Consider the following 23,597-nt stretch of genomic DNA (forward strand, 5'->3'; position numbering starts at 1 on the left):
AGATGGCTCTAATATTGACATGCTAGTAGAATACAAGGGTGTGTCATTTGGTTCCAACAGAGTATGTAAACAAGACTAAATGATATTTGTTATTGTATACTTAATTCACTCGAAGTTAGCTTTTATTTTGAAATTAGGTTTCGAATGCCTTTATTTTGAAATCTTGTTTCCACACAGGGAATGTAAAATAAAGTGGAGGCTGGCTTGACTGCAATTCTCGAATTGGAGGTTGGCTCGACACAAGTTGCCTTACTGGAAGAATACATTCAAACCTCGGAGTGGTTCCTAAACATTAGATCCTACTGAGACAAAATGGGTAAAAACGATCAGAAGCTGAGCTGTGAATGGAGAACACGTGAAGACCGCATGGACGTGAGTAATTTCAAGATAAAGTCCCAAAGTGCTTCACAGAAGCAGGAACGGACATACAACCTGAAACAAACTAAATCAACCAAAAGCAGGTTTAAAAAGATGGGTTTTTCACTGCTTTTTAAAAGAAATAACTGAGTCCACAGATCTCAAACTTGAAGGGAGCGAGTCTGGGAGCCACTGATACGAATGCTCTGTCACCTTATGTTTTTAACCTTGTATGCTGGACAACAAGCAAGCCCTGGTCACAAGACCTCAGGGCATAAGTCTACATTCTTATTGATCCTTTTTATTCATTGTTTCAAACCGTTTTTGACGAAAACCTCCCGAGTGCTGAGTACCGGGTTCCGAAGTTAGACGTGGATATGAAGTAGATGAAGTGCTTTAAAAGTAATAAAATACATTGCTCGATAAAAGTAAATGTGGCTTGTAAAGTGGACGCTATGCCAAATAATTTATATCTTTGTTGAAATGCTGTTCATGTTTTATTTGGTAAAACATGCTGGTTTTAGAGCACTATTGAAAATACCATAAAAAATGTTCAGTTTTTGATGGTATTTTGTGTAAAAGTGGTTAAAATAATACACAATCGTGATGGCTTAAGGCTTTTTTAACCGATCTCACTGGGCCGTTTCAACACAGGCGAGGGACAGACAGAAATGTAAAGGAGAGGCGGGAGTAGTACTCTGAATAACTGTCTTGATGCATGCTCAATCATCCAGGTAAGTAAATCTCCAAAAGTTTATTCTGTTCATCTGGACGTAGCCCATTGTTCCTTCAGTGGGCTGGTTTCAGTCATTATGCAAATGTCCTGTTTATAAGATTTGGGGAAACCTGGAGCCAGCTGAGACTGAAGCAGTCACTTGGGTGAGTGACGAAACGTTTCTCCCATTGAAAACGCTACGTCCAGATGAACAGAATCAACTTTTGGGAGACTCTGAAGAACTGCTTTTGTCCTGTAATTGGATTACGCTTTGTCAGGCCTCTACCTCAAGAACGGACCAACTTGGCCCATCTGAAGGCTTCTGCTGGTCTAGCTCTTAGGGACACTGAGCCACGCAAATCCCCTGACCACGTTAAGGTGGTAATTCCTCGGGTTAAAACTGAAAGATGAAATAACATAAAATAAAATAGTCCTCATCCGATTAATAAAAACTAAAAACATGACATTTACCTTAATTTGATGGCCTATATTAAATATATTCGAACCCAGCAATAACACTATTGCCAATATTGACAAAACTAAAAAGGGTAGGCCAAGTTTTTAAAAATAAAAGTCAATTCACTAGGTCTTGGAAAAAAAAATCTGAAAAATAGGAAAAAAAGATAAAAATATCCATCCTGATCTTTACAACCAACAACATAAAATTTATCTTAATTGGATGGCATAATTCAAATAAAATTTCAAAATAAAGTAGGAATAAAACAAGACCTCTCAATATAGCCAGTATTTACAAAACTAAAAAGTGTTGGTATAGTATTTTTTTTTTAATTCACCATGTCTCCTCCTACAGTGCTCAAACCACTGTGTAGAACGCAACTTTTGAACTTCTTATTTTTTTGTCTTGTTTCAAGCTTGTTTGTTTCGCAAGGAACTGAACTCTGTTTGCAACTGAACAGCTCCACTGTCCTTACTCCTCAATCCACTCTACAACAACAGTCTCCTGTTTCTCTTTCCAAAAATTCATACAAATTCCTCCAATCAAAGTTATTTGTTATGGACTTGTCATGGGCCAAAGTCACCAAATTCCTCTTTCTTTTATGTAACATGGTGCGACCATAGGGGGTTAGGATCTATGACACAGCATTAACTTTCCCTTTGTGAGCTGCTGGAAGCTGGGGTGAAAAGTGAATAAGCTTTACTAAAGTAACTGAGATTACATCAGTATATGAAACGATGAAACTGTTGGGTGCAGAATTGAAAGCTGGGCGGGGCTGTCGTGTTGCGTAGTCTGACAGACACAGGTCCTTCAGTCGGCTCTGTGCATCAGCCAGGCTCAAAGAAAGAAACACTTCTCTACCAGACTGAAATTGTGAGACGAACAATGGACTAGTCCCCCACTGACTGTACAAATATAGTAGTATTTTTTTAGCTGTTAATCTTACGAGTCGCTATGACTTTGACGACAGAATCACTTTACTGATTCATTCACTGACTTATCCCTGTTACTGTTAGCAAACTAATTTCATTAGTAGAAACAACAGCCAGTTTATTAACAAAAACATTTCTGCTCTGGATTGGAAGAAAAAACCCTGAGTGGTGGTTGTTGTTGTTTTTTTAAATTGGGTATGAGGGTGTTCGGTCCACACTCCAAGCCAGTTGGTGGCGCTAATGCAGCACATTGTTTTTTTTCTACCTTCCAGGTGCCATTGCTTTCACCAGAAGCTGTAGTGCTAATTCGTTTTTGGGGTTTTTTTATGTTTAGTTTATATTTAATAACGTCGCCTCAAAGTTGGACCTTTACATAAGTCTGTGTGAGCTCCTTATGTTGTGCTTTTTTTTAAATCAGTTGTTTTTTTGTTTTTACTGTAGTTAACGTGAAACCTAACCCGGTAGATATTAGCAATAATAATATCAAGGCAGGAGGGGGAGGCCTCGCTTACTTACAAAAACGTGTATAACCGAGGTTTTATTAGCATTTAGTGCCATCGGCTGCTGAAAGCCTTTACAAGATTGTCTTGTAGTGCCGTGTTAGGCTACTTTACAGGGCTTTCATATTGCAATTCATTGGCTGTAGGGTTAGCTGTCTCCATCGTTAGCTTGTAGCATATTTGGCGCACGTCTATCTCACCATGTTTTGTTTCTGTGGATGGAAAGCTTCACACTTTCTGTGTTTTCTTGCCCTGTTTTTTGGAACATCAGGACATGAGAACGGTAAGAAAGATCATTGCTTATTATGTAGATTGCATTTATAACATTAAAGCATGCCAATGAGCAGAAGTTCCAAAAGTACAGAGTAGAAGTACAAATACTACTTTTAAAAACTTCTCCAGTACAAGTTGAAGTACTGATTCAACTTCTTTATTCGAGTAAAAGTAAAACGAAACATTAAAAAAATAAGCAAAGGCACTGAAATATACTCAAAGTAAGAAGGTAAAGGTAGCTATTTTTATGCAAAACTGAATGAGCCTTGTTCTATATTAATGTAATAATGGAATTGTATTGGAAGTTCAGAATAAGAACTTAGTTACATTTTAATTCTAATTGTACACAGGTTAAATCATGGGTTGAGTCCTTACATTGGTTGTAATGGCTCAGTGTGGGGGAAAGGATCATAACTAACAATAATCTTTATGGAGAGCTCCAGTAGATTTTCTTAGTGTACAGGCTGTGATCAGCTGACCTACTGCTCTTTGTTAATGTACACAGCTTAATTCAGCCAGATGTTAGCAGATGTTTCATGAGTTGTCCTGGCTGATTTGTATCCTCACTGACAGTACACTGTTTATGCTGTCTTTATATTAGACACTATGAAGTTAGTATGAAGGTGGGATTCAGTAAATGAATCTCAGCACCATCAGTTAAAATTCATGTGAATCTCTGCTACACTTGATGTGAGACAAATGTGACTATGAACCACAGCCACTGTGCAGCAATCCCACACTGTTCTTTACTTTAGATCCATCACAGTGCAGCAAACTAACCTGTTTATCCTGCACTAACCTGCAGAGGATTCTCATGCAGCCTTTAAATAACACAGTCTGCCTCAGTTTGACTTACAGCAGGTTTTACAATATGAAAAAAACATAATGTCAAATGTACAGACCTAATGTGTGATTTTAAGAACATGGGGACTTACATGTGAGTTTTAAATGAGCAGTTCTCACCTTCAAATCTAAGCTCTTTCTTATCTTTCTACATCTCTGAGTGAAGTTGGCTCTATTTCTTTTCTCTCCCTGTGAAATAAGCAGCTGGACCTGTAGCTGCGACACATGTGAGACACACACAAATAGTTTGTTTGCTGATGTTTGTTGAGCTGATAGAAACTCTGCATTTCAAATTATCCAATACTTAAAGTCATTCCCTTGCTTGCAGTTCTTCCGAATCTTGCTAGTGCTACAGAAGAGGAGCAACTTACAGACCCTGCAGTCATTCTGGTGATGTGGAGGGGAAGGGAAAATCTTTAACCCTTGACATTGGCACATGTGTTACTGTGCAGGCTCACAGTTTGATGTTTGAAAGCTCAAAGTGATGTAAAATGATAATTTCCTGCAAATGCAGTAACAAGCCTGTTTTGAATAGAATAGAATAGAATAGAATTCAACTTTATTGTCATTGCACAGGTACAGGGCAACGAAATGCAGTTTGCATCCATCCAGAAGTGCTTTAGTGATATAGATATATTACAATATACACTCAACAAAAATATAAACGCAACACCTTTGTTACTGCTCCCATTCCCCATGGGATGGACGTAGAGACCTAAAATTCATTCCAGATACACAATATAACCATCCCTCCCAAACAGTGGTCACAAATCAGTCCAAAAGTGTGGTAGTGGGCACATCTGCTATATTGAGATAATCCATCCCACCTCACAGGTGTGCCACATCAGGATGCTGATCTGACATCATGAGTAGTGCACAGGTGTACCTTATACTGCCCACAACAAAAGGCCACCCTGGAATGTGCAGTTTTGTCTCACAGCAAAATGCCACAGATGCCACAAGCAATGAGGGAGCGTGCAATTGGCATGCTGACAGCAGGAATGTCAACCAGATCTGTCGCCCGTGCATTGAATGTTCATTTCTCAACCATAAGCCGTCTCCACAGGCGTTTCAGAGAATATGGCAGCACATCCAACCGGCCTCACAACCGCAGACCTCGTGTAACCACACCAGCCCAGGACCTCCACATCCAGCAGGTTCACCTCCAAGATTGTCTGAGACCAGCCACCCAGACAGCTGCTGGAACAATTGGTTTGCACAACCAAACAATTTCTGCACAAACTGTCAGAAACCGTCTCAGGGACGCTCAACTGCATGCCCGTCGTCCTCATCGGGGTCTTGACCTGACTCCAGCTCGTCGCCGTAACAGACTTGTGTGGGCAAATGCTCACATTCGATGGCGTCTGGCACGTTGGAGAGGTGTGCGCTTCACGGATGAATCATGGTTCACATTGTTCAGGGCAGATGGCAGCTGAGAATGTCCCAGTTCTTGCATGGCCAGCATACTCACCGGACATGTCACCCATTGAGCATGTTCGGGATGTGCTTGACCGGCGTATACGACAGCGTGTACCAGTTCCCACGAATATCCAACAACCTCGCACAGCCATTGAAGTGGAGTGGACCAACATTCCACAGGCCACAATTGACAATCTGATAGACTCCATGCGACGATGTGTTGCACTGTATGAGGCAAATGGTGGTCACACCAGATACTGACCGGTTCTGGGTCCCCAGACCCCCAATAGCACAAAAAACTGCACATTCCAGGGTGGCCTTTTGTTGTGGGCAGTCTGAGGTACACCTGTGCACTACCCATGATGTCAGATCAGCATCCTGATGTGGCACACCTGTGAGGTGGGATGGATTATCTCAATAAAGCAGATGTGCCCACTACCACACATTTGGACTGATTTGTGACCACTGTTTGGGAGGGATGGTTATATTGTGTATCTGGAATGAATTTTAGGTCTCTACGTCCATCCCATGGGGAATGGGAGCAGTAACAAAGGTGTTGCGTTTATATTTTTGTTGAGTGTATATTAGCAATAATATAGATATGTGAGTATATTACAGAAATGGGTCTATTATGGTATGTTATAATGTACACGGTATGAAGTATGTTGTCAATATTCTATAACTATAAGTATGTACAGGCTGTAGTGAGTACAAGCTATGTACAGGATATGAACAGGATATAAATATGAAAAACTATACAGAATATGAAATAAATAACTTTACAGAATCTGAGATATACAGTTATACAGAAATGGGAACTATGCAAGTTGTAAACAGTTGTAGGATTAAAGATTATCGAATGTACAGAATGATTATTTACACAGAGCTATACAGTAGTGCAGTTAAGATAAGTGAGGGTGAATATGAAAGCAGTAGAAAGTAGGTATTTGTTTAAAAATGTAGGGAGTAAAAGTAAAAAGTAGTCAGGAAAGAAAACTATTCAAAGTACACTACTACTACTGCCTTTCACCCTCAGGTGAAAGGTGGAGTGTATGGGCCGCCAAAGGTAGATTTGTACTTTGTTACTTCCCACCTCTGCTAATGAGACAGTATGTCTAACATGAAGTATTATTGCTGGAAGACTTTTGTCCGTATGACATGATTGCATCACACAGTTTCTGCAGATTTATCAGCTGCATCTGTGATGGGAATTTTTAATCCACCACATCCCATCCACGCTTCTGATTATTAACCCTTTCACGCATAGTGGTCACTACAGTGGACAGCCATTCAAAGGCTATTTTCTTGTATATGTGTCAGTGTTGATGGTATACTTGCACATAGGGCTGTGAGATATGACCAGAATTTCATATCCCGATATAAGACATTTATCGTCCCAACAACGGGGACCACCGTTACCTTCACCCTCCACATCCTCTCGAGCTCTTCTCTGAGCCTTTGGTATTTCTCCAGCTTCTCGTGTTCCTTCTTCCTGATATTGCTGTCATTCGGAACCGCTACATCGATCACTACGGCCGTCTTCTTCTGTTTGTCTACCACCACTATGTCCGGTTGGTTAGCCACCACCATTTTGTCCGTCTGTATCTGGAAGTCCCACAGGATCTTAGCTCGGTCATTCTCCACCACCCTTGGGGGCATCTCCCATTTTGACCTCGGGACTTCCAGGTTATACTCGGCACAGATGTTCCTGTACACTATGCCGGCCACTTGGTTATGGCGTTCCATGTATGCCTTGCCTGCTAGCATCTTGCACCCTGCTGTTATGTGCTGGATTGTCTCTGGGGCATCTTTACACAGCCTGCACCTGGGGTCTTGCCTGGTGTGATAGACCCCAGCCTCTATGGATCTTGTACTCAGAGCTTGTTCTTGTGCTGCCATGATTAGTGCCTCCGTGCTGTCTTTCAGTCCAGCTTTGTCCAGCCACTGGTAGGATTTCTGGATATCAGCCACCTCCTCTATCTGCCGGTGGTACATACCATGCAGGGGCCTGTCCTTCCATGATGGTTCCTTGTCTCCCTCCTCTTTCTTGGGTTTCTGCTACCTGAGGTATTCACTGAGCACTCGGTCAGTTGGGGCCATCTTCCCAATGTATTCTTGGATGTTCGTTGTCTCATCCTGGACTGTGGTGCTGACACTCACCAGTCCCCGGCCCCCTTCCTTCCGCTTAGCGTACAGCCTCAGGGTGCTGGACTTGGGGTGAAACCCTCCATGCATGGTAAGGAGCTTTCTTGTCTTTATGTCAGTTGCTTCTATCTCCTCCTTTGGCCAGCCTATTACCCCAGCAGGGTACCTGATCACGGGCAGGGCGTACGTGTTGATGGCTGGATCTTGTTCTTACCATTCAGCTGACTCCTCAGGACTTGCCTGACCCTCTGCAGGTACTTGGTGGTTGCAGCCTTTCTAGCGGCCTCTTCATGGTTCCCATTTGCCTGCGGGATCCCCAGGTACTTGTAACTGTCCTCTATGTCTGCAATGTTGCCTTCTGGTAGTTCAATCCCCTCAGTTCTGACTACCTTCCCTCTCTTTGTTACCATCCGACTACACTTCTCCAGTCCGAACGACATTCCAATGTCATTGCTGTATAGCCTGGTAGTGTGGATCAGTGAATCGATGTCTCGTTCACTCTTGGCATACAGCTTGATGTCATCCATGTACAGGAGGTGGCTGACAACTGCTCCGTTCCGTAGTCGGTATCCGTAGCCAGTCTTGTTAATGATCTCACTGAGGGGGTTCAGGCCTATGCAGAACAGCAGTGGGGACAGAGCATCTCCTTGGTAGATCCCGCACTTGATGGTAACTTGTGCTATGGGCTTGGAGTTGGCCTCTAGTGTTGTGCGCCACATCCCCATTGAGTTCCTGATGAAGGCTCTTAGGGTCCCATTGATCTTGTACAATTCTAAGCATTCCAGTATCCAGCTGTGGGGCATTGAGTCATAGGCCTTCTTGTAATCAATCCAGGCAGTGCACAGGTTGGTCAGTCTGGTCTTGCAGTCTCGGCTGACTGTTCTGTCTACCAGTAGCTGGTGTTTTGTGCCTCTGGTATTCTTGCCAATTCCTTTCTGTGTCCCGGTCATGTATTGACCCATGTGCCTGTTCATCTTAGCCGATATGATGCCTGACAGGAGCTTCCATGTAGTACTGAGGCAGGTTATTGGTCGGTAGTTGGAGGGGACCGGTCCCTTCTTGGGGTCCTTGGGGATCAGGACCGTCCGGCCTTCAGTTAGCCATTCCGGGTGTCTCTCGTTAACTAGCAGCTGGTTCATTTGTGCTTGAAGACGCTCGTGGAGCTGACTGCTATGCACATATAGCTGGAGTCCACACAAGGAGCATGGGACAATTAAATATTATCAGAAGAGAATGTTGCAAGCACTAGAAGCTAGGTGTCTCTGTCTTGGTTCTTGTGTTGTTGTTTGTGCTGTGCTTTATTATTTAGCTGCATTGGCTTCATGCAGGCCCACTGACCACTGTGCTTGGATGTAAAAGCTGCTTTCTGCTCTTCTCCTTCCACTCCTGTGTCCTGATTTTTGACACCCGCCTCCTGAATTAGAGTTGATTAGCTGCAGAATGAATCCTCTTCCTTTTCTCGTTTACAAACTTCTTTCTGTCTTGTTTCACAACTGTGTGTTAGTGTCATGGGGGAGAAATGATCGGTACACTATTTAGTGACCCAGGGCCAAATCTACACAGTGACACACACTAAGCATTTAGTCTAAAATATCTAAAGGTCTAAATCTTCTAACGATAGTTGATTTATGTACCTCATAAAGTGCCTTTTAGTGTAAATACGCTTATTTAGGAATTTAAAATCAAAATACATTTGAACAGTAAAGTGGGAGGTAAACTGGGGATTCTGGGTAATTTAGGAAGCATAGCATGTATGTAATCTGTTGCATTCCCTGTTTAAACACTGATATAAATCTGCTTCTTCCTCAGGGCCAGAAGTCGTCACAGTGGTTGTATCAGAAGGAAGTGACGCATTCTTGCCCTGCTCCGTCAGCACCAGCCTTGTACAGCAGCTCTTTGACTGGAGAAAGGATCAGAATAAACAGGATGTATTCATGTATAAAAACTGCAGTCATTACAACAACAACGGCCTTAAAGGTCAACATGACCAGTTCAAAGGACGGGTCTCACATTTTCAACAACAGCTGCAGTTCGGTAACGCCTCGATTGTAATCAGAAACACCACGATCAGCGACGGTGGAAACTACACCTGTCACTTTCCAAATCTGGAGCCAGAACAAATATTCAGCATTAAACTTGTTGTTCGTAAGTATTGTTTTTTCCTTCTTCTTTTTAAGAATCCTAAAATAAATGAAACTGAAGAACATGCCTCCTACCTCTCAAATTATCTATTTGCTACTTAGACCCAGTGGCTTTTAAAAGCAGATTATATGATTAGATTTGCATATAGTTTTTGCATTGGAAAAAACATTTTGCCGGCACTGTAAGGATGAGAAGTTATTGTTTGTAATACTACATTTTTATTCTTTCTTTCAGGATACAGTTTAAAAGACAGAAGAAGAGAAAATGCACGTGAGTGATGATGTTACTGGTGTCTACACCTGTTTGTGCTGCAACTCTGTAGGCCTCACCCAAAAAGAATATATTTTCATGTTAAATTTCTTTCTTTCACATTGGAAAAAAAAATAACATTTAAAAGATTCAGCGCCAACGTTTAACATAAAGCGCCCACAGTTAACACATTTACACCCTTATTCTTTCAGGGTTAACAGGAATTTTTGAAATACAGCATTTGCTCCATGTCTTGTAGTTTGTGACCTTGCAAACCTGCTACATGCATAAAAGTCTGTTTAACAGATAAAAGGCTCGGGTTAATGAGATATCAGTAAGATCTGTGTTGCTCTGTCATGTTAAGACCTAACCATGATGTCACTGATCTCTACGTCTGCACTCTTTACGAGCCAAATCAGATTATTTTTCGGGCACATGATCCAAGTTTGATACAAATTCTCTGTTGAAGAGACGTTTTTGAGCTGTTGAGCTGTACATTAATAATACCAAAGAAATGAAGCCATGCTTTAAAGTTACAGCAGCGCAAACAGTGTAAATTGCATGATCACAGGAATCGCATGTATTTAGCTAGTGATGCAGAAAATGCATAAATATCTATTGTAACAGATTGATCCCAGACTGCTATCAGATTTGATTAACATAGCTGAAACTCCAGCAAGTCAAACAGATCTGTCAAGAGTAAATTAAGTCATTAAATTTAACTTTGCTCTAGCCTCAAACTAAAGTGATTTCTACTTGCCCTTCACCAGACTGTAGAATATTGTCAGACCTGAAAAACCGAGGTAACCTCTAAAGTTTAGAGCTTCAGAGCTCTAACACGCACCTGCCAGGTTAGAAATAAACAACAGTTAAATGTGCTAAAATGCATGACTTCATAAAATTCTCTCAACAACAGAGGAAAGCAAATTAACAAATAAAATTCTTGACCACTGTCATACCTGTTCTGTCTGACTGGTTTTCTTGAGGCTGACACTAAGAATACCTGTCTTTGTCAAAGTTATTTCTTAGTATAAACCTCAAATCACCACATCACATTTTAGAAATAATCAGTGCGTATGTTCTTGAGAGTTTATAAACAGAGTTGTAGCACTCATTGCAGATGTAGAAATCAATGACATCATCAATCATTTTCTCTCCACTCATCCACTGACTGAATGATGATGTACATCATAGGTGTCAAACTCTGGCCCGCGGGCCAAATTTGGGCCGCAGCCTAATTACATTTGGCCCGCGAAGCCACACCAAATTACTATTAGAGCTGGCCTACTGGTATTATACAGCTAATATATATATTGTTTAGTATTAAACTTTGCTTGTTCCATATTCAGTTTTTCAGCAAAACGTGTTTGAGTCCATAAGAAAAGATTCATTCTTATATCTGGAGGAATAAATATATTTCAATAAATATTAACGTTAGCCCGCGACTTTGTTCCAGTTTTGAAATTTGGCCCACTGTGTATTTGAGTTTGACACCCCTGATGTACATGATACAGTTAAGATGCTCTAGATCGTCATTTGAATCATTGTGTTAAATGACATAATCCGTATCAGTGAAGAAACAAATTGGTCATTTATTTTTATATGTACCGCTTGATTGTTACAGTGTAAGACACAGTTAAACTTCAGGACCTCAGGCACTGTTCATGGAGTGTGTTTTTCTTTCTCTCAGCTGAACATGGGATACACATGCACACGCACGAAACATGTACACTGATACGCACTGTCACCCTCCCTCCCCCAAATCCAATGCCTCCTCCCATGCTTACCTCCCGTCCGATGTGGACACCAGATCAGCCGGAGCGCAATCGAAGATTGCAGCGGTCCCAGATCAGCTGTACACTCTGGAATACTCTCCCACGTTGCTTGTCTGTGGTTTAATGTGTTACGGTGTGATGATATGTGTGCATTCTTTTTCTCCTGAATTATCCTTTTGTGTTACATTGTTTTTCCTTTTGCTACTTAGCCTGACCTGTCTCCCCAATGTGATGTTTGTGTATTGTATGTACGGTGGCAAGGTCTGTCATCTCGGTTGTGGGCAACTGACAAATAAAGGCTATATCATCTCATTCATACATGCATAAATGAATAATAAAGTCTGACCAGCTTATTTTGTGTGTTTACAGATGCAGCTCCAAAACCTATTGTCTGGCTAGTTAAAGACACAGAGGACCAAGTACAGCTGCACTGTGTGGTTCCAGGCGCCTTTCCCAAACCTGAGGTACTGTGGAAGGAAAGTAATGGAGACATCTTTCCTGCTGAGCCACAGGTGTTATACAGAGGAGACCACTACTACATCACCCTCCTCATCACTGTGACTGCCACAAACACAGGCCTCTTCCATTGTGTGGCCACACAGGAGGAGATTGGCCATGTGATTGATGCTGAAATCCGTGTTCCAGGTGAGATTCCCTCTTGTCATGTTTTCATCTGTGAATAATTTTATATGTGCAACGTTGTGAGTGTGTGGAGTTTATAATCAGCATGTTAACTGCTGTGTTTCAGATAAACAGTTTAAGTCCTCCTATGGAGATGGAGTGCTGGCAGTTTTATTTTGGGCTGGATTTGTTACTGGTGCATCTGTAGTTCTAGTTCTTTGTGTTTTGTACGTCAGAAAGAACTACATCAAGAAAGGTAAGTTTATGGTAATTGTAACAATGTTTTTGTCTCATGTAGACATAAATATACCAGATACTTTAAGCTTTCTTCTTTAAATATTCTTCATAGGTGTTTTTGTTTTTTCCTGATTCATATTTAGTTTATACATCTAGGTGTGTTTTAGCCATGTTCATTTCAAGCATCATGGTCAATGTGTTCAAACAAGGTCTGGAGACATGGACTGTATTTCAGCCAGTGGTGTTGGAGGTCTTTTTCAAAAAAATAAACCTTAGACTTAAACGTTAGAACAGGCTTTTCCCCGCAGCACGCCGTGTAATAAATACAAAGAAAACGGCGCCGTTACAACTTATGTCTAAAAATGTATCGTTTCATGCATCGGTTAAAACACTCGACTCCAGCTACATGACGCCCAGCTGGAAACACTTCACGCAAGTCGAGCTGCCCGAGATTCACAGAACTTACAGAAAATGTTACATTTTTGTGATTTATATCGTTATCGGGATATGAGATTTTGGTCATATCGCACAGCCCTAATATACACACTGTCAGACATTGACAGTTTTTTTTAAAATAGGAAATTTACATTCAAAGCACAATCTTTGAGTTTTAAATGAGATTGTGAATAAAATATTGCATTGGAGGGCAAATTGTGTTCATGTGGCCAGATAACCAAACCAGGATTCCCAGTTCACCGTGTGATGGAATCTACCATGATTCAGATTCCACTGAATGTTCTCCATCAGATACCGCAGGATGTTACATTAGAACCTGCACTAGCAACCTGATCCTCATGTATGACTGACTCCAGAGTCAGACTCGGTCTTAAATCAGCTGTTAAACAGAAAGGAAATCCCGTGGTTGCTTTAACCCAGGGAAACTCTTCAGTCTCCACTCACTCATCATGTTTGAGAATAGACAGTTGAAAGATGCTTGCAAGTGTTATTGACAGAACCAGTAATGATTTCTGTATTACATAAAGGTGCTGATGTTATGTCATTTCTGTTTTATTCTTTTGTTTTTCCCCTGGCAGTTTCTGCTCCGAAGACTAACGGTTCGTGTAATGGGGAATCAAGCCAGCCACTTCAACTTTAAAAGTGCCAGAAGATCTGCCTTCTGTGTGGAGAAAATAATTGATATCCTGTGTGTGTGGATATCAAATCTGTGCCAGCTTTTTAGTTTACTTGCCACAGTTGGAGCTTTCAATGACATTTACAGCCAGTGAGCATCTGTGGTGAGAAAAAGTGCCTTCCTCTCTCCTTGGCTTTTACAATCAAGTTCAATTTTGCATAGGACTGCACTGCTGTAGACAATGAACTTCTGAAAGGGTGCTCAGTTACACTTATTGTTTTGTTTGATGTTTTCTGAATTTGCAAAGCAAAGCACTCTTTTAATTTTTTTTTTAAAGTCTTACTCAGGGTCACATGTGAAATTATGCAAGAGGAAAAATGTATATTTTAACTATACTCCATGTGCTACTGGAAGATCTTTGCTGTTATTTTGGGTGTGACTTGGATATCCACTTTAACCTCAGGAGTTTATATATATACAGGAAAATATAGACATACATTCATAGGAGATCTTTGTAAACAACAACATTGTCTTTGTCATACTGGTTTTGGTAAATACGTTTCTAGTATTGACAAATGGGCATTACAATGATGCAGTTTAACTTAACAATTTACTAAATCCAAAACCACTTACAGTGTGTGAAAGAAGTTTCAAAAAGTTTCATATTTTTAGTGTTTTATACCGGTGAATGAGCTCAAACCAAAAGGATCCAGAAGATTGATCACAGAAAGCTTTACATGAGGACTTCCATTTTCCAGTAACTTCCAGTTAAACTTCCAGTTAATGTAGCTAAAAGAGAAACTCAACGAAGGGAAATGGATTGTATCTCATATCCACTGAGTTTACCTCAGAGGTCAGAGCGGGAACATCTGAATCTTTTCTATGCAAAAGTAGGACGGACCAAGCTTTACACATACCCAGCAGTTTGGACCAGCTTTGAGATTTCTTTTTTTTTCCACAAAACCCAAATGATATTCTCTAATGTGTGTTTGGAGGACTGTGATGCTAATGCGTCTGTCTTCAGTTGAGAACAAAGTGAAGAATTTTGACTTTGGCTCTTGTAATTTGATGCCTGAGACACAGGCCAAGTTACTCATCTTTGTACACGAACAATGATAGTTCTTACTGGAAAATATCAAAGGCAGATGAAAGGTAAAGTGACTAAAATGAACTCAGAACTGAAATTTGTATTTTTAAACCAGCAGTACAATAAGTCGGTACTAAAAATGAGCCATGTCACTGATGTGAAAAAGAAAAGGAAAATTAATCAGTGTGAAAGTTCAAAATCAATTTATTTCACTTTTTCTCACAAGGAGCACTTTATAAAGGGATGAAATTAATATTGAGCAGTATTAAGTTCAGGTTTAGAACTCCGAAAGAGTTTCTCATGTAGCCCCTTAGTAAAATTTGTTGCTCTGCTTTATATTATTTTTGCTTATGTGTGGTGTACAGTGGTGTATTATATTATTTTGGAGAAGCACTGGTTGTTCTGCCTCATTGCCATGTGATGGTATCATGACTGATTGTTACACCAAATCTGTCCATTCGTTGGAGTTTTAATGCACTGCTTTGTAAAAATGTATTGTTTATTTACAAAAACATCTTTTTGTTGCTGAATGTTGAGCTAGTAAAAATGAATAAGCTGTGATAGATAAGATGTGTCCTCAAAGTCATTAATGTTGGGAACTTTGCACTGAAAACACTTAATATCCAGCAGAGTGAAGCTGACCCCCCCACCCACTTGAAACGTAAAGGCAAATAGGCGGAGCGGTTAGTGCTACGTTTGTGCAGGTAAAATTAGCGTTTGTGCTGCTATGATTTGAGATATCCTGTTATGGTTTACTGCTGAAAAATGTCTTTTTCAAATGACCTTTCACTTTGTGTTCACTTGTTCAATAAAGTTCTCCTAAAAAAACCCTCTTGTTGTATTTAATCAGCTAAATTTGTAATGAGTGTATTTTTTTTTACTTCAATTTCTTTACTTCAATCACTTTTTGTTCATAAAACCACGATGCAAATGCTTGAGTGGAGTGGATTAAAAAAACTATTGAAAACTACATTTGAACATTTTACACTCCCATGAACACTTTGAGAAACGAACAAGCTAGCAGTCTTTTGCATCAAATACACATTTTCTGGCAGAAAAAACTATTATTTGGCATTACTGTGTCTGAAGGATTCTTAGAACAGCGTTCATCTGATTTCTGAACAAGGTAAGCTTACATTTAAAATACTGAGGTTTTAGTTAATACATGATATAGTTAACTGTCTGGATCAAAAGGACTTTTTTTTCAATGTTAAACATTTTCAAAAATGTCCAAGAAAAAAGTTTCTAAAGCACTTTAAAACATGTAGCACACTGGACTAAAGTGCTGTACAGTACATGGGTTAAATACTCAGACTCAATTTAATAAACTCACAAATTCAATAGCTCCATCTTAAAAACAATAATTCCACAAAATATGAAAGTGTAGATTGGTGGAGAACTTGGGGGAGGGGTTGCTCCTGGCTGTATATATAGTTCAGAAATCACATTTTGCTCCATCATAATCAGTGTGGTTTTTTTTAGATGCCTCGAAAGCCATCTGTAGACAAGGTTTCCATTTTTGCAGTTCTTTGCAATTCAAAAGAGGCCATAGTCCAAAATGGCAAAATAGCCACTCCAGCTGCATCAGCCTGGAAAGAGCTGAGTCAGCAGCTAGAAGACAAGATGTCAGCAAAGGCCCTGTACACTTTTGTGAAGCTAAATAGACACAACATCTGGTCAGCTTTGGAAATCAGTGATCAGGAAAGTAATAGTGAAGGAGAGTTAGATTCACATTGCATTTCTCCTGGACAAGAAAACTGTCAAGCCTTTTGAACTAGAAGTCCCTTTTGAGGACTGGGTTAAATTTATTCCTGAAAAGGTTGAATACAATGACAAGTTTTCTCCTACCCAAAAAAGGGAATACACAATTTTGAAACCTGGCACTTGGACTCATATCATCAACGATCTTATATGGAAGAAGATCAAAAATACACTCAACAAAAATATAAACGCAACACCTTTGTTACTGCTCCCATTCCCCATGGGATGGACGTAGAGACCTAAAATTCATTCCAGATACACAATATAACCATCCCTCCCAAACAGTGGTCACAAATCAGTCCAAATGTGTGGTAGTGGGAACATCTGCTATATTGAGATAATCCATCCCACCTCACAGGTGTGCCACATCAGGATGCTGATCTGACATCATGAGTAGTGCACAGGTGTACCTCAGACTGCCCACAACAAAAGGCCACCCTGGAATGTGCAGTTTTTTGCGCTATTGGGGGTCTGGGGACCCAGAACCGGTCAGTATCTGGTGTGACCACCATTTGCCTCATGCAGTGCAACACATCGTCGCATGGAGTCTATCAGATTGTCAATTGTTGCCTGTGGAATGTTGGTCCACTCCACTTCAATGGCTGTGCGAGGTTGTTGGATATTCGTGGGAACTGGTACACGCTGTCGTATACGCCGGTCAAGCACATCCCGAACATGCTCAATGGGTGACATGTCCGGTGAGTATGCTGGCCATGCAAGAACTGGGACATTCTCAGCTGCCATCTGCCCTGAACAATGTGAACCATGATTCATCCGTGAAGCGCACACCTCTCCAACGTGCCAGACGCCATCGAATGTGAGCATTTGCCCACACAAGTCTGTTACGGCGACGAGCTGGAGTCAGGTCAAGACCCCGATGAGGACGACGGGCATGCAGTTGAGCGTCCCTGAGACGGTTTCTGACAGTTTGTGCAGAAATTGTTTGGTTGTGCAAACCAATTGTTCCAGCAGCTGTCTGGGTGGCTGGTCTCAGACAATCTTGGAGGTGAACCTGCTGGATGTGGAGGTCCTGGGCTGGTGTGGTTACACGAGGTCTGCGGTTGTGAGGCCGGTTGGATGTGCTGCCATATTCTCTGAAACAAACAAGAGAGAAAAGACTTGGAATTAGGAGATAAGGACCCCATTGCATTTCTGCAATTGTTAAAATATAGTGTTCCTCACAGTGACGCATCCGAGATATTGGACTGGACAAGTTTTTCTGTCACTACTGGAGTCAAACACAGATGCATGTTTATAAGACATTGTCAAAAAAATCTCCCCCAACTGTGTGTTTTGATGCAACCAGTTCAGTTGTGAAAAAACTGCTGAGACCAAATGGCAAATCTGGCCATATCTTCCTTTATCAAGGTATTCTGAAAGAAAACAATTGCCCCAGTGTCCCAGTGGTGCAAATGCTGTCAGAGAAACATGATGTTAATGCCATCGCAAACTGGTTGACAGAATGGATTCGTGCAGGTGCACCTGTGCCAAAGGAAGCTGTGAGTGACTTTTCTCTGGCAATTCTGGGAGCTCTGGTCAAGGCTTTCACTCCTCATCCTGATCTGAAGTCCTACCTTAATGAATGCTTTCATGTCCTTCTTGGAACCCAGTCTGCCAAACTCCCCCCTTGTTATATCAGGGTTGATGTTGCGCACTGCATCAAGATGATATGCCAGTGGGACTGCCTGAAGAAGAAAACACATCGTGTTAAAGATTTCTTTGTCAGGTCATTAGCAAAACGTCTTCGGTCTCAATGTTTGGACCATGCAAAACAGCTCCTACATGCTATCACTGTTGTGGCCCTCAGTGAGGCAGAAGGTGATGACAGTTCTGGAGCCCCTCTTCCTTCAGAAAGGTGCAAGAAATACTTGAAAGCCCAAATTGCTCAAGACTCCATCATCATTCCAGATGAACAGACGGAGGAAAGTGAGAGAGTGGATTCAGTGGATGAGATCCAGACTGACCTACGACAGTGGGTAACAGAAATATGTGAGGAGAGCAGGTCACTTACTGCAGCAAACGGGGATAGAGATAATATTCACTTTCTCCCTGAGATTATTCCTCATATAATAAGACTGGCAAGTTACTTGCCACTCTGGACAGGAATAATGGTCCCTCTCTTCCAAAGCACCAGCATCACAGCAAGTTCAGCCACTGTTGAAGCTGAGTTCAAAAACATAAAACATGGCCTTTTCAAACATGACAACTTGCCTCTTCGAGTCGATCGCTTCATTGCTCGTCATCTTTCATTCATCGAGGGAAATATGCGGATTTGTTCTGCAAAAGAAAAGATCAAAGATGAGGCAACGGTGGGATCACTGAAAGTCACAGATGCCAATTCTGGATCCATGACGACTCACAATGCAGAAGACAAAATAAAAATGGATGCTCACCCGTTTGTGGGATCTGATGCTGCCACAAACATTCTTCCGGCTGATGGGGATGCAGTTGAGAACTGGAGGGGCCTAGCTGTTCCACCCAAAAAAAGGAAGAGGACTTCCTACCTCTCTTCATGTACCGAATGGCTCCATGCAGATGAAACTTTTGGGGCCAAAAGAGTGAAAGTGGGATTATTAAAAAATGGAAACCTCCATCAGCCTATTCGATTAGGGGAATCGACAATCTCTGTGCTCAATACCTGTGCATTTGATGCATTTTTTCAGTGCTTATGTTGTGCCTTCTGTGACAGCTCCACATTTCAAAATGCTGTTCTGAAAGACAGTGAAAACCCAGTCCTGCAGCTGGTGAAAGCCATTGCCACAGATGGTGTGACCCAACAAACCTACAGAAGGAGAGCAGAGCTGCTTAGTGTAATGTTTGAAGCTGTCTCGTTGAGGTCTGCTGCGATCCAAATCGATGCTCAGTGCAATATCTCCGCTGTAATCGCTAAGACAATGAGGAACATCTCAAGTGTTTATTTTACCAAACACTGCTCTTCACAGCACTGCTACCTCAGCAAAGGGATGACAAGGGAAGTGCCATTTGTTTCTCCTGCCATCTCTGTCCTCAAAGAGTCTGGTATGGCTCATCTTGGCACGGCTGTGGAAGCAGGACTTGGCCTACCTGAGTCTACCTGCCTCAGGCCACTCTCCAATCCATCTCTGTGTCCATCAGAATTCAAAACAGAAGACAGCACCACAGGAAATGAGCTCTGTGCAGGGACAGTTACTCACAGCTACAACATTGGAGATATCGTGTGGATTGATACTGACCTTGCAAACCAAACAGAATTTCCACTGAATGAATTTCCCTCCAACCTGGTTCTCCAAGGAAAGTCGTTCACTTTGAGGGCATTAATGCTTTCCATGGAAAGATGACCACTGATGGTTTGGGGCATTACACTGCATACTCCATGTGTGTGGGAGTGCTACGATGACCTGGGAAATGGAGTGACAGGAGCATCTGAAAAGAAAAAAATACAACAAAAAAATACATGCTGTGTTATACACAGTATAATGAGTGCTGCCTGCATTTTTCTGTTTTATTTGGTTCATTACAGTTACATGTGTTCAAAGTGTTCATAGTGTGTGTTATCAGTAAGTTCAGTTTTGCACATAAAGTTAAAGTTCTAAATTAAAAATCTTTTAACACTCTTTTCTTTGTCAGTCTGATGCATATTTGCTTTTACACACCCAGTCACCTTCACCCGTAGCCTTGAAAGTAACCGTTCCATTTTTCTGTCAATAATTTTCCTGTATTTGTTTTGTGTTTACCTGGTGGCTTAAGTCAGGGGTCAGCATCGTTTTCATTTCAAAGGGCCCCTTTTCCCCCTGCTGCTACAAAACCTGTCTAGAGCCTAAAAAAGAAAGAGCCTATAAATATCTAGAAAATGAGTTGTTGTATCGTGTAAGCTATGGAAATGTAAATAAAAATGTTTATTTTTAGATTTGATAAGACAATGAATCATCAAAGCTTTATATCGGAAAAAAGTATTTGTTAAAATGAAGCCAGCTATGTGAGTCCTTTCCATAATAATTGAAAATTAGGAAAGATGGGCAACCAACTTGAAAATTACAGTAAACAGATTTGAACCTATGAAACATTAAATCACTTTTAAAAGCCTTGTACATTCAGTGAATAGTCAATGCAGATATTTCATAAAAAAAACAAATTGTTAACAGAACCCTTTCTTGTTGTCTTTATAATAAAAAAATGACTTACTTGGACTTATAAGAGCCACAGTGGAGGGGCCGGAGAGCCACATGTTGCTTTAGAGCCGCAGGTTGAAGATCCCTCGCCTAGGTGCTGTGGAATATTCAGTTTTCTACACGTAGGTAACAACCTATCAAAGCAAACACTTCATTTTTTCTGAGACAGCTACATTAATAATAATGAACATATATAATTCAAAACAAAATCACAGAGGCCAACTGGGTATGTAAAAAATAATAATAATTAGGTATACGTGAATCACTTCACATGAAACTCCGTTTTGCCACAGAAAAAATAAAAACTTTAGCCTACCTTGTGTACGTTTCTGCACTAGTAACAAAAGAAATATCGACCTTTCCGCTGAATAAATTGTGTTACTAAAGTGTAAACTAATAAAAGTTAATATGCAGCAAGCCTAGAAAAAGTGCAAAACTCCACAGCTGCTGAAACTCACTGCCACAGACACTGGTGTTATACAGCGTAGGCTGTGATAATTAAAATCATTATATCTCAGATACTGTAGCAGCACAAACGCTAATTTTACCTGCACAAATCAGCACAAACGTAGCACTAAAAAAGTCGACCATTTTGGTTTGTTTTGGAGCAGTCTGGGAGGATGGTGACCTTTGAATGACCTATAAAATAATGTTTAATATCTCAAAAACCGTAGCAGCACAAACGCTAATTTTACCTGCACAAATCTGCACAAACGTAGCACTAACCGCTCCGCCTATTTGCCTTTACGTTTCAAGTGGGTGGGGGGTCAGCTTCACTCTGCTTTAATATCCTGTTGTTCAAAATAACATGTATGAATATATCACCACCTGTGCTGAGACTGGATTGGTTTGAAAATAATGTAAAGGCAATATTTCCCTCTTTCTAATTTTAGGTGCAATTTTGGAAGTTAGAGTTTTAAGTTGGAAAAAACTTTTTTGACCCAAAGACAAGTCAGAATGCGTTTAAAGCTTGCCAAGACTTTGTGTAACACTGATCATGATCCTGATATTTATTTATACACAAAGATTTAACTTTAACCTCCCAGGACCTCAGGTCCACATACTTGGACATCACATTGTGGGTTGTGTAGACCAGGGGTCTGCAACCTTTAACACCCAAAGAGCCATTTGGAGCCGGTTTCCACGCAAAAGAAAACACTGGGAGCCGCAAATACTTTGTGACATGTAAAATGAAGATAACACTGTATATATTGTTTTTTACCTTTATGCTTTGTGTGGACAAGTAATGTGTGTTGCTTATGAAATCCATGAAGTGCTACAGAGAAAATTACATTTTATTTATGTAATTAACACATTTTGAACTCTTAAAGAAATATAACAAAAGCAAAGACACCCAGCTGAACTAAAATGATCCATGTAGCAAACAAAACTGTTGTGAGCCGCCACCCTTATCGCCTTTTGGCTTTTGGAGCCTTGACCTGACTTTTAAAAAATAATTGGAAATAAAGCACTATGCTGCTAAAAAAGGGAAAATAGATGTTTGCAAAATTCTGCCTAAATATTTTACCTGGTTAATGTGTGTGGCGGGGCGTGGTCTGCGAGAGTCCATGGATGGACGTTTTGTCCCTACGATTCTCTCCACAGTCATTATGACCCTTTGCAGAGCCTTTCTCTCTGCCTGTGTGGTGTTCCCGTACCAGACAGTGATGCTTGTGGTGAGGATGCTCTCTATCAGTCCTCTGTGGGCCTGGGTGAGAGGGTGATGGTTCAGGGCAGCTTTCCTGAGCAGCCTAATGAAATAACTCCCTCCCTGGCATAGCTGGACTGGCCTGGATGGTGATTTTTCGCTTTTATGGGCTGATGGGGTTTTTTTTCATTTTTTTTCCGTAACGGTATAAACACTGAAAGGTGGTGGATTGGCCAGATGAAGGGAGATGTGTAAAAATAACTCAGTTGTTTGGTGGTGGCTATTGCAGAGCTTCCACAGATTCAGTAACATTAGCACGTGGTGGAGGCCAGCAGGTGCAACACGCTGGCAGGTGGATGACGGAAAGGCAGGAGGAGCAGAGACCCGAGGCGGTGAACTGAACCTCAGGTAAGAAGTTATGACCTGCAGTCTATCTGGGTCAGATATAAACCAAGTTTAGGTGGAGTTTATTTTCGTTGTGCTGACTTTTTACAGTCATTTACATTTTCTAGATACTGCACCAGTACTGTGTGTAAAATGCCATCAAAAAGTCAATTAAGTTTTATTCTTTCTCACCTGTCTTTCTGTCTTCTTTCACTTTTTAAAGGTTGCCATGTTAGAAAAAATATTTTGCCCTGCCATGCTGTTTATTCATGTGGCAAATGAATGGTTTATGAAAATATATCTAAATCTGTCATCAGTAATCAGTAATGATCATGTCTCACCTCTCCTCTGTCTTAATTTCAGGTTTTCACCATGTGTTGTAGATAGTTTAGGAGGTTAACTCGACCAACAGTCTACTTTCGGGTACTGTTTAGAATACCAGAACAGGGAGGATGGTGTAGGTTTACGTTTATTAGACTGATACATATATACCAACAAGACAGTGTACATCAGTGTGACAACAGCGTTTGTTTTCATTCAAAGGCTTTATGGTTTTTCCTATAATACCTGGTGGGCCGGTCTCTAGTCAAAATGTCCGGGCCGATTTTTTGTCCCAGTCCAGCCCTGGTTATTAGTGTGAGTAGGACGGAGCTCAAGAGCAGAATACGACACAAAAGGAAGGAAAGGTGGCAAAAGCAATGGGAGGAGGAGAGGAAAGGGCGATGGTTGTTCAACAACCAAAGGAAAATGGGGGAAATGAGAAGTACAGGACAAAACAGGAGAGAGGAGACGATTATCTCGACTGAGATTTGGACACACTGGCTTAAATAGC

At 41.0% G+C, this 23,597-nt stretch overlaps 1 protein-coding gene and 1 long non-coding RNA gene across 4 annotated transcripts; one reads left to right on the forward strand and one right to left on the reverse strand.

Moving 5' to 3' along the window:
* The first annotated feature begins 290 nt into the window (after positions 1-290).
* LOC143418678 (V-set domain containing T-cell activation inhibitor 1-like) lies at positions 291-14,446 on the forward strand. 3 transcript variants are annotated; one of them, XM_076884351.1, is made up of 6 exons: positions 291-372; positions 9,451-9,786; positions 10,018-10,053; positions 12,177-12,452; positions 12,556-12,684; positions 13,700-14,446. In XM_076884351.1, the coding sequence occupies exons 2-6, from the start codon at positions 9,576-9,578 to the stop codon at positions 13,759-13,761; spliced, it is 714 nt and encodes a 237-aa protein (XP_076740466.1). In that variant the 5' UTR covers positions 291-372; positions 9,451-9,575; the 3' UTR covers positions 13,762-14,446. The 3 variants fall into 3 exon arrangements, with proteins under 3 accessions (XP_076740466.1, XP_076740464.1, XP_076740465.1); XM_076884349.1 differs by lacking the exon at positions 291-372 and adding an exon at positions 2,741-3,244; XM_076884350.1 differs by lacking the exons at positions 291-372; positions 10,018-10,053 and adding an exon at positions 2,741-3,244.
* Positions 14,447-17,730: 3,284 nt separating this feature from the next.
* LOC112430174 (uncharacterized) lies at positions 17,731-19,883 on the reverse strand. Its single transcript, XR_013098783.1, has 7 exons — positions 19,798-19,883; positions 19,537-19,686; positions 19,224-19,367; positions 18,979-19,126; positions 18,797-18,862; positions 18,368-18,549; positions 17,731-18,270 (listed from the first exon to the last, which is right to left on the reverse strand). It is a non-coding gene; the product is annotated as an uncharacterized LOC112430174 (long non-coding RNA).
* Between the last annotated feature and the right edge of the window lie 3,714 nt (positions 19,884-23,597).

This window comes from Maylandia zebra, linkage group LG5, assembly GCF_041146795.1.
Source record: "Maylandia zebra isolate NMK-2024a linkage group LG5, Mzebra_GT3a, whole genome shotgun sequence".
NCBI classification, from domain to species: Eukaryota; Metazoa; Chordata; class Actinopteri; order Cichliformes; family Cichlidae; genus Maylandia; species Maylandia zebra.

Bases quoted from the DNA above. Each gene is read 5' to 3' on its own strand.
- LOC143418678 (XM_076884349.1), top strand. From the start codon at position 3,163: ATGTTTTGTTTCTGTGGATGGAAAGCTTCACACTTTCTGTGTTTTCTT. The intron at 9,787-10,017 runs GTAAGTATTGTT...TCTTTCTTTCAG, and splicing joins CAGCATTAAACTTGTTGTTC to GATACAGTTTAAAAGACAGA. The intron at 10,054-12,176 runs GTGAGTGATGAT...GTGTGTTTACAG, and splicing joins CAGAAGAAGAGAAAATGCAC to ATGCAGCTCCAAAACCTATT.